Source organism: Athene cunicularia (assembly GCF_003259725.1).
Source record: "Athene cunicularia isolate RWA chromosome 2 unlocalized genomic scaffold, athCun1 chr2_part1, whole genome shotgun sequence".
NCBI lineage: Eukaryota > Metazoa > Chordata > Aves > Strigiformes > Strigidae > Athene > Athene cunicularia.
The window spans coordinates 97,091,265-97,103,091 of record NW_020799095.1 but is presented as its reverse complement, the minus strand read 5'-3'; the positions used below and the strand labels follow the sequence as shown (position 1 = coordinate 97,103,091).

Genomic DNA, 11,827 nt, shown 5'->3' with positions numbered 1-11,827 from the left:
AGAGCTTCACATATAGGGGGGGGGAGGCAGGAGAGGGGTGAGAAGGCACATCCATCAGTTTTACTCTTTCTTTAAGCATTTCCTACGATAGAGGTCACTGGGATTGACAGTTCTTCATTTTGGCCCATATTTGTTCTTACTTAACATCCACGTTGTGCAAAACCGCTGCAAGTTTAAATCCTACAGAGTAACAGAGTATTACAAGGGCTCAGTCTGCAGTAAAGAGAACAAGCCTCCTCCATATTTTTTTTTAGGATTACTGACAGACCAGAAATAAAGAGTTTTATCCAAATTATTTCCTGGAATGTATTAAGTGATCTAATGTTTAATTTCCCTTCCTACATCTATACCATCCTGGACAATTCACTGTACAAAACAGATTTGCCCCAAACACAATGTAATGGTTTCTAGTCCTTAAATTATTAACAGTTAGACTCTCAAGATAGATACAATCATGGAACCAAACTAAATTTTTACAGATCAGCAGTTGAATGTGCAAGTCCCGCTTTACTGCGTCAAGAAGCGAGGGATAATGTCAGATGGCCTCCTCCCGCCCCGCCCTACCCAGAAAAAAGGAATGCCTGCTCAGAATTGAGAGAAAAAAAAAGCCAGAATTCAGAAGACGGAATCAAGAAAAAAAATTCAAGTGACAACTTGAGAAGCCACAGTTAAGAGCTCAGTGTCTGCAGGATACTGGTGGCCCAGGAACTCTCTCATGCAAACAGAGAGGCGATAAATGACAGTGTGATTTCAGTGAAGGCTGCATCTGCGCTTTTTCCTTAGCTGCTTTTAATTATTTAGAATAAAATCTCAAGTATTTCTGTTATAAAAGCATTTAATTACATTCCATGTGTTTTTCCATAACCAAAATATCTTTTATAAGGCACATACATGTACACCTACTATCAGTTATAGCTGATACTGAAAAACCTGTCTTCCCAATTTAAAGAAAGAAGAAAAGAATATTTTGCCAAGCCTCATTGGCTAAAAGAGTTACTGTGGTTGTAAAAATTATGAAATGTCTTAAAATACGCAAGCTGCCTGCCTCTACTGTGTCGCAGCAGCCAGTAGGTCATTTTGCTATTAGAGCTGCGTAGTCGGTCAATAATGCCACAGGACAAATTGTCTTGTTTTACTGACGCAATTTCCCAAATTCAGAACTGTATGAAACTACACTTGTTTTCCTTCTCTGGACCCTTAAGCATTTGTTTACCATACAAACAGCTTAGTCCAAAATAGTATTAGCTATTGTGAAATGAGAATTTCAAAGAATAAACTCAATTTAGCTTTGCGTAGTAAATTTTAGACGCTTTGGGCCCCATGCCTGGTATGTTACTACTAAGCTTGAACCTACTGGAAACCTTTCAAGTTAATTCCTTTGGATAAGAAACAAAGTAATTATCTAGCTCTTTTAGTACTTTTCAGCAGTAAATCCAAGAAGTGCTTTACAAAAGGAGAAAAGAGGGGAGAGGGAGGGAGGGGAGCGGGAAAAAGAACTCACCCTCAAACCCCTGTACCCAACAGTAAACAATCAAGCTAGGAAAATGGGAGAGAAAAAAACATGACTTCTCTGAAGTCACCCAACAAGGCAATGCTTGAATAAATAAAACCCAGGTTTCAAAGTGCAGTCCAATACTACAAATGATTAGGTCTCAACTTGAATGACAGCAAGCTACATACAGCCACATACGATCTCTGTATTCAAAGAGAATTTAAGGGACAGCAAGCGATTTGTGTTGAATTACTACTTAGAAAGTGTTATCACCCAACTAGTGGGAAGGAACTGCTCAAGAATTTTAAAGTGACTGTAGCACAGGTGTTCCCAAAATCCTAGTTAAGTGTTTTAAGTCATGCCTCTACAGTGCTGGGGAACCTGAAAAGCAGTTCTAGATTTTATGAAGCTACAGAAGTGGCTCATATAGCAGAACATACTGTGTACAGGAGAATACTACCAACATTTGTTTTCTACTACAACCACCCTTGGAAGTGCAACTCTAGTTTCCTTTGATATACTTTCTACAACTATTAGTGATGAATGAATTTTATTCTTTCTAGCAATTAAAATCTATAGACACACAAACCACTGTTTCACATTTAATGGAATGTCAGAACTTTAACAATGTTGGCCTTCAAACAGTAGTTGAAGTCTGAATACATTAATCAACAGTATGCTTTTCAGTGGGGCCTAAGTTCTCAAAAGCCTTAAAAAAAAATTCCAAGCCTTACTTAAATAATGAAAACTACAAAAAAATAAATAAGGAATGCAAATTAACAGAATAGAAATTGGTGCTTCATCAGACCCCTAGCTGCTCATATCATAAATTGGAGAGTCAAAATATGGGGAATGGTTGTACTATTATTTTCATGCACAAATTATAATTACATGTAGTTTCAAAATCAAATTCTTTTTGGTCAGAAATTTGTACAAACTGAGCTTTTAAAAGTACAGTGAACTACAAAAAGATTAAATATGCAATTATAAAATATATTTATCCTAGGTCATAAGAATATAAAATGTTTATGTCCATGTCACTAGTACATTACACATTACACACATTTAAGGATAACTTTGCATTAATAATGTAAATGATACAACACTGTTTATTGCTTATGTCAGGCATGTAAATTTAAACCCAGCCTTCAGCAGCTAAAACCTTTGTGGTTCAGGGTTTGCTTAAGATCTGGTAGAACACCATTTTAAAAAGTGTATAAACAGTTGCAGCAAGTTTGTACCTGCTCATATAAACAAAAAACATCAACTTTGTTGGGGGGCAGCAGTTCATTTTTCTAAGTACCTGCAGTGCAAAGTCCTGAGATGTTGACATGTGATCAAGTTTGCATCACTTCTCTATTGTATGTAATGGTCTGTACCCATTCCAGGTGTAAGGAGTTTACTGCTTAAAGTCACACCCCTAGTCATTAACTTGCAGCAGAATGAGCTGCTGGAGCAGACAGGCTTACTGTTTACTTACAAGGAATGTTCTTGAAAATACATTTTCCAGCAAGAATAAGCGCCAACTAAAATCAGTGTACCAAACCCAATCTTAGTGAGAATAGGTTTCCAATATAACCACCTTTTTCTTTTTCTTTCAGTCTCATTTAGCTTCTGCTTCATCTGCTGCAGCTTCTGTGCTGTGTTTGCTTTTCTATCCTCTCGCAGTCGTTTTCGGACAGTACTTAAAGAAAGGAAAAAAAAAAAAAAAAGATAAATCGTAGAACAAGGAAGAAAGCTATTAAAGTAATAAAATAAACCTCTTCCCAACACACTCCCAACAGTTAACCAACCCACCAGCAGCATATGGCAGCAGGGTATAAAATCTAAACCAAGCAATCTTCACTCTGCTTTAACAACCTTTCAGGTCAGTGAAGCCCCATGAAGTACGTAAATGACATATGTAAAGCTCTAAGTGGTGCTTTGACCTATGCCTTCAACAGGGAACACAATTAGCTTAATTATCTGAGCTTAGAATTTCACTCCCATCAATGCCCCATTTGGTGGCTGAGATTTTTCGCAGGGAGGCTGCTTTTATATGCAATGTAAGATACTATGTGCAAACATTCACAGTATTTAAGCATGTGTCACCACTGAGGAGTTCACACTAGCCTCACTGATCCTAACCTACTCATATCTGCATAGGGACTTAATGCTGCTCATCTTAGGCTGTAAACCAATCAAGGCCATGGGCTAAAAATCAGTTGTGTGTGTTACACTTCATCAGGGCCACTCTGTAATTCTTGCCTCCAAAAGTACCCTCACCATCTGTAAGAAAGTGTCCCCCAACACAAGAAAACTAAACACCGTACTCATACCCATGCCCCCACCCCTGCTTTTGAGGGGCTCGTTCAAGCCTCTAACAAATCGCTGTCATTGTCTCTCAACATTCATCAAGACATGGAGAGATAATGCACTCAGCAGTCCATTCAGTAAATCATCTGTTATTTCAGAATTCCAGCCTATCTATGCTGCACAGCTGCATCTTGTCTCAGACTGGAGCCCTTTGGGGCAGACACTGCCTCCTCCCGTCATGAGTGGAGGGTGACCTCTGGCTTCAATGACACAATTTCAATCACCATACAGAAAGTGGTAGGTGATAAGAACTTGGTGTTTCTGAGGTATCATATATTTTTCCAAACAGAAGTTAGCATTGCATTTAAAAATCAGTATCGACTTATGCTGGGCACTTTTAGGATCTAATTCACACTGCACAAGAGTTCACAGTCTGCAGAAAAATGCTTTCAAGCATAAGGTTTAGCTGCTTCAATTAGAGACGTTTTTCTTCTCTTGACCTTTAAACAACAGAACTTTATCACAAGGAATAACTGAAGTTGTATTTTCAAAATAATTAAGACAGTCAAATACCACCTGTCCTTTTGGTCTACTGAAGAGAAATCTTTTAAGTTTTCTTATGATAAGAAAAGCATACAGTATTTCAGCCTTTTGAGAGAGTGTATCTGTCTTCTAAACAGTTTCTTCATCTTGCCTACCTTTCAATGTTTCCATCTGTGATATCTTGAACTTTAGTGGCCAGGTCAGTATTTATTTTCTCCATTTGATCTTTGTTCTCCAGGCCTATGCTGTTCCCATTGTACTTCTCTGTGGTTATTTTTGTTGGATGTGGAGGAGACTGCTCAGAACTTGGTGCTTGGTCCTCCTTAGAGAGCTCTTTCCACCGTTTCTGCAAACAAGGAGAACATATTTCAAATATTCCCCTAACACTGAAGGCCCTCTTTGCTCAAGAAGTCTTCCAACAGAACAGTCACAGAAGTAGATTAAAGAAACTACTAGATCAAGTAGAGGAAAAAAAAAATCTAGACGAAGAAATAATGTTAGGTGAAGATGCGTTTTTTCTAACAATAATCCCTTTTTTTATTTCTCTGGGAAGATGCAACTGTGAAGGTATGAGGCCACTATCTTCAGGGCTTGTACTGTCTGTCCACAGCAGCTCCACAATGAGGAAGCAACTTGTCTTGTATAATCCTGCACTGTCTAGCACTTTCCATTTCTCTCTACTCTCTATGTGCCTGTGCCGTTATCTTTCATGGCTCCAAAGGACCTTATGTGCAAGAACTGCCTAAAAAGAGAGAACTGGAAAAATTTGCAATGCCAGTAATAAAAAAAAATTGGGTTATTTATGCCAAAATCATAGACTACTATTTCACCTCGTGTTCCATTAGCCCAGAGAACTATAGCATCATAAAACAGATATTCACCTCATTTTGAGAAGTAATCTGAAATGAGATAGAAGGAGAAAAAAAAAAAATCAGAAGTAAAACTGGTTTGCATCTAGATCACTGCCCTGATGGGTAACTGTCCTAATGATGAACAGTCTGAAGGATTTCTTGCAAAAAAATTTCATGCAGAAGAAAACCTAGAAAGGTAAGAGGAAGGAAAAGAATTGCCCCTAAAAAACAGTTATTTTCTCACACAAACCAGCCAGCCTGTATAGAATACCTTGGGGGAAAAAAGTCAGTTAATTTTAAATGTCTGTGATAAGAAAGATGAATTGAAAATTGACTCTGCACAAAATGAGTGTTAGATTCTTGTCTGTGGAATGAATTTAAGACTGCTGGTCTAAACTAAATATCAAACTCAGAGCTACTTATAAATGAACTGCTGGCAGAATGATCTTTAACAGTGAACAGACTCCTCCACTGCAGAAGAGCTTCCAGTATAGATCTGAAATTCACAAAGGAAGTCTTCACCCAGAAGTCGCTTCACTTTAAGAGGTTTTTGTTGTTTTGTCTTAAGCAAACAAAAAAGACAAACCCCAAAAAGAGCCACTAACAAATGGAAATCCACTTAGCAGCTCCCTCTTACTGTCATGGAAAAAGGCCTTTTAGAAGACACAGCAGTGGCCATAAGAGACTTGCTGGCTAAGGTAAACATTGATTACATCTGGAGCGATAAACCACACAGGAAGAATGGAAATCAGAGGCAATTTTACTACTCTTGTCAAACAGAAGGAATTTCCCACCAAGAATTCTATTTTAAACATGTAATAACAATAGCTCAAATGGCTGGTAATTTTAAGTATCAATGACAAGACTATGTGAATGGCAAGACTGGTAAAATAATGTACAACTTGAAGCAGATAGACAAGGAGGACTGCATTGCTAAATTACCTTTGCCATTTTATGATAGACCTGCAACTTTACAAAAAAGAACAACAAAAATGTATCTCAGGAACTGAACTACTACACTGCATCAAATTAAGTCTGGAAGAAACAAAGAAGTGATAAAGTTTGATTTAAGATATACAACTGTCCTTAAAATTATAGCCAAAATGCCTGCGTAGGGGAGCTAAGACTTAGAGCCTGTATTGCCTCTTGGAATGCAAGGAAACAACAGAAAGGCATGTTAAGATGTTCAACTGACAAAATCAGGTGAATGTCAGACACAGCTTTTGGATTCACAAGTTTCAGTACAAAATTATAATATTCTTGTTCTCTGTTTGCAAAACACATCTACAGATCTAAGGAGTTCAACCATCTTTTCCTTCCAAAGCCACAAATTTGTTTTCCAGAGACCACTCATTTCAACAGATTTTTCTGAAAGAAACTGAAGCAATATACACTTATCTTTATTACAAAGGAATTAAAAACCACCTTGTTCCATGTCACCCATTATACAGTGCTGTACTATAATCAGGAAGCAAGTAATTGTTTCAGCTATGGCCCCATGCAGCAGCACACCAACCACATGCCTCTGCAGGGTTTCAGGGCAATCTGGGTGAGTATGATCCTTTGTTTCAGTCACTGGTGGAATCCCAGAGGGTCTAAATGAGAACGAGAGGATAGAGACTCCTCGCCTCCTGATACAAGTGTTGCAGTTGCAGCCACTAGATGTAAGCAAGTAAAGGTTCAAGCATATGTTGTGCTTGTCTGTACAGTTTACAGACTTCTGGAATCCATGAAGATGTCAGAGATGAACATTTGGGTATAGAGAAGCGTTCAGTGACTTCATGCCCTCCCCATCACCAGCAGAGAGAAGTAAACACTTCTCACACTCTGGACAGTATAACTGTTCCCTACAAGGGGAAAAAAATGATCTAGGTGACCTCTAAAGCAGAAATATTCCTATTAAGTACTGCCAATTGATTTTCTGCACATGACCCTGAGGCCTAAAGAGAAAAGCACCAGGACAACTGCCTGCACTGCAGAAAACACTGGTTTAGGAAAGATCATCTGAACAATCATAACAAAAGAAAAAAAAAAGAACAAATGAGAAGCATGTCTTCTTAGGCATTCTCTTAGTATTGAGAAATAACACACTTGAACCCAACAAGCAGTATTTCAAGTTGACAATGCTTCCTTGTATCCAGGAACAAGAAATCTTGTGATCTGGATGGGTAAGTGTGGGAGCCAGAACTGCTAAGTTTGGAGCATAGCTTTAAAAAAAAAAAAAAAAAAAGGCAGAAAAATTATTAGAGACAATACCCTCATACCACCAGAAACAGCTTCCAGAAAATAAAGAGGCTAAATTGCTGTTAGTGTTAGGATGAATCACGCAGTCTTCGAGGCCTATGGCAGCAGCACACTACCTAGGTGTTGATAAGTAGTTGTGCAAAATAATTTCTTTACACAGCAAGTAAGAAACATTCGTCAATGAGAAGAATTTGACAACTACCAGAACCACAGAAAAGAGGAAACGTGTTTTATTTTATCTGCTTCATTCATGATTTTACGAGATCAATATAAAAAAGCTCTAGCATGTGGAAGCAGAATTAAGTCTGTTTCGCAGCCTCTCCTCCCAGTTCTCCCTCTCACCTACCCCCAGCCATTTAAAATAGCTGTAGCTATTGTTACATCTACAAACCAAACCACCGTAATAAAACAGACTTGGTAATCTGTTTACCCCAAAACTCGTTCTATTTGGCTAGATTCTAACTGTAACACAAATTTTAAAAGATATGGAGGAAAAAGAAAATTCAACTTTACCAATAAACCTGATCTGTAGCATCAGGTAACTTTACCGTTAGGAAAATATATAACAAAGATCAACAAATCCTAAGAAGATCCTTGCTATCTTTTCAAAGCGATACTAGGCATTACTTTTGCTTTTCAGCAATATCAATGTAAGCTGCTTTTTTTTTTTTTTAGACATTAGTAAAAACAAGGGGTTTTTTGTTTCTTTTATTTAAAGCAGACAAATCCATAGGATTAGAAGTTTAGCTGATAGAAGGCGCTGATCAGATACTCTCTAACACCTTCTAGGCATCCACAGAAAAAGGCGCATTATTTAAATTCCACAAAGTTACATGTTTTAAAATAGTTTGGAGCTCATTCTTAACAACTGTAAGCAGTCTACTGTTTCTGTTTAAATACACAGAACTAAGCATTTACCTGTATAGTTGAATCCCCCATTATAAATTTTGCTCCTTCTATTACAGCCATATATGAAAATCTTAGTTGATCAGGAGTCTGAATAAGTCCCATCCGATATTTTCTCATATCCAGTAATACCTTCTTAATATCTACAGAAAATGGGTCTTTTTTCTCCATCTGTAAAGCAAATTACACCAAAAGCATCATTGCTAGTGATAGAGACAACATATAAAAAATAATTGCAAGTTAAAATGAGTCATAAAATTAAATCTAAAAATTTATTTCTTCATATTATATTTCCACTAATATATGAAATTAACATATCCAATGATATTTGAATTGTTTTTACAGGAAAAAATTTAACCATCTAATGAAAGCTTGTTATGAAAAAATCAATGATCATGTATTAACTAAATAAATCAGTACCCTAATATCAAGTCTTCAAATTGAGAAATTTAGATATGCTTGGTTTTATTCAGGGATGTATATGTACTTTGGAATAGGACTGTAAGACTCAGAACCATAAAGCTGAATGGAACAGCAATTTGGAATGGCTGATTGTGGCACAAGTTTCCTCATTTAAAGCAGAACCCCTAATCTGAGCAATGCACACACTTGTCCCCACACTACATTCATGGGCTGTTTTTAACCACACACCTGCACTTCTTGCAATGTTCACTTTAACTCATCTAATATTAAAGTATACTTACATCAAAATATACACCTATGTTTTTCAAAATGCAGAAAATACTGAAGAAGAAAATAAAAAATAATTTGAGAGGACCTAACCAAACCAGAAGATAAATGTCTTATATTTTAAATAAATCCTATTTCACTTAACCCTATGCTGTAATTTTCCCTATTACCAAGCACAGGCAAAAACAAAGAGTCTGTGTCTGGACTTTAAAATTAAAAAAAAGTATATCCATAGAGATTTTAAATATTATTTAATATTTAGAAGTTCACTCAAGTCATGAGGAATTATAGATGATGCAGTTCACCAAGTAAGCAAAAAACCTACTCATACATGTGGTACTGCAACTGGCTAACAAGCCCCAGCTCCCAGAGGGCAGCACAGCTAGGGAAACTGCCCCATCCTCCATTACACACTGCAGAAGATCCAGGAGTATGCCCAAGTTCTCATCTTAGTTCAGACACCAATTTTCTGTAACCTTAAGAAAAGGGGCCTGGCAGACCTGCAAGATATCCCATGTTCAGAGAAAAAGGCTTATATATTCACAAGCCTAACTTCAAGCTCATATTAGAAAAAAAAAAAAAAAAAAAAAAATCTCAGTCTTTCCTAAGTACATCTTACATAAAAGGAAAAGAATGCTTACTATTTACTTCCCAGAAAGCTGTGAAAATGTGTAATGTACTTCAAAATAGATTTGTAAATGTATTTCTAGAGCTGTGTTTTTAAACCACTGAAATACATGAAGGAAAAAAAAATGTATTATATCATAATTAAAGTTTTCACTGGCATGTTATTAACTTAAATGCTTTCAAAGCCTTCTGATCACAAAGCCCATATTGGGAAGAGAGGCAGGGTGTCAGAAGAAGGAAAGGGGTGACAGAGAAAATGACCAAACACTTACCAGAACAAGACAAGTGTCTACTAAAGAAAACGTGCCGGAACGTCCTATCCCTGCACTGCAGTGAACTACTGCAGGTCCGTGTTCAGGACTTAGTGAACCAGACTCTCTGACTTTAAACAGGAAGTTCAGGAATGAAGCTGGGGATTCAGGAACTCCAAAGTCTGGCCATGTTGTATAATGAAAATGAAAGATCATCCTGGACTCACCACTCTAGAAGTGAAAACAAATAAACAATACAACTAGAAAGTATTCTACTTTTGTTTAGTTAGCACACATTTCTCCTATCTGAATCAATAACTATTTTCTATTTAAACTTCCCATTTCAACAAACAATCCAATAACTTGCTTCAAGTTGGATGACAACCACCCTGAAACAGTTTTTCATCCAAGTTGGTAGTTTTCCCCTTTGCAGTTACTACCATACACATTCTTTCTTCTTCTCAAACTTTCAGTACTATATTTGGTTTGCTTTGCTACTTGTTCCCAAACATTCTTCTTTTGCTACCATTAATGAAGCTTAATGACTGACAGCAATTATTAGACTGCTAGCATTAATAAGACTGAAAAAAACTACCCGTCAGCATTGTAAACACTCTCCACTCTTGCTCAGAGCAAGTTTTAATATTGAAAGGTATTAGCATCTCCTTTATACAAACCACAGTACTGAGAAGAGCAGGAAGCTTTATGCAAAAAGGCCTATAAGAACCCATACAGCAAGACTTCTGCTGGACATACCCATTCTTTAGAAGTAATAAAGAAGGATTCCAAAACTGTGCAGTTGTTTTAGAACCATGCAACTCCTCTCCTAACACGACCAACTAACTGCAAGTATTGAAACGACAGTAAGAGAGTATGTACATATCCAAAAAGCTTTGATAACAAATTAGGATTTTATTTTTATGGAACTCACTTAAGACCTCCTGTTAAATGCTACTCCTTGCCACAGTGATTTTGAGACTACTTGATCACTGATTTAGCTCAGGAATTTTAGAAAGGTTCAGTTACTTTTATCCTCCCTCCATTTTATCTTATTTTCCACGTAGATTGAAACCTACACAAACCTCCAAAAAGTTGGAACACAAGAAGATTTAAAATATCAACGTATTCCAGGAAAGCTATTTTTCTTTTTCAGCAAGAGTATAAAATATAGCTACAAAATTCAAATAAATTCTACTGTTTTTCATCTGCTCAGTCTGTTTAAACTTCTTATGAGAGACAACTTACGAAACTCCTTTGTGAAACAAAAATAATCCAGTTCATGGTTACCACAGTAACAAAAATACTCTCCCATTTTGTCTTTTGCCTTCAACGCCTGATACTGCGAGACTGCCAACACTTTCACAGAAAAGTGGATATTAACATGACTCAAGCTACTCTCAAATGTACAGTTATCTTCCAGGAATATTTTGTCTCTCGGCTAAAAGCTCAACAAGGACAACAGAGTCTGATCCATCATACTGGGAAAATGAGTACACAGTAAGATTTCAAAAGGGGCAAAAAAAAAAATCTACCGAGACCTAAATTGTATAAATACACTGAGATTTCCTTTTATTTGTCTGAAGCAAAGCATTTTAAAAAGCTTGCATTTTCAACTGAGATCTTCTTACTGGTCTTCTGTACCTAGTTTTTCAATTAGTGAGTTAACTCACTAATCAAATGAAATGACCCATTTGTTTAAAAAACATGAAGAAGATATTTTTTTAAGAAATCTAGAAATTATAGAATTTTAAATAAGATAATACTTTTCAGCAATTTCCTCTAAGACAAACTCCTTTAAGACAAATAACTCATTGATTTACAAACAAAATTAAGAGGAAAACTGGAGAGATGAGCTAAATGCACATACTAGGTAAAGCAAAGGCTAAAGTTATTTCTTGTGAGTCTAGATGAACCTTAGAAGTGATAAT

The 11,827-nt window shown here is 36.7% G+C and overlaps 1 protein-coding gene across 1 annotated transcript in view; it reads right to left on the bottom strand.

Moving 5' to 3' along the window:
* PTPN2 (protein tyrosine phosphatase, non-receptor type 2) overlaps positions 1-11,827 on the bottom strand; it is a 34,237-nt gene that overhangs the window by 4,103 nt on the left and 18,307 nt on the right. Inside the window, exons 6-9 of the mRNA XM_026841425.1 lie at positions 9,921-10,130; positions 8,344-8,502; positions 4,486-4,676; positions 3,075-3,176 (exon numbers count right to left, since the gene is read on the bottom strand). Of these exons, the coding sequence (XP_026697226.1) occupies positions 3,075-3,176; positions 4,486-4,676; positions 8,344-8,502; positions 9,921-10,130 (662 nt within the window). The remainder of the gene's footprint in view (positions 1-3,074; positions 3,177-4,485; positions 4,677-8,343; positions 8,503-9,920; positions 10,131-11,827) is intronic.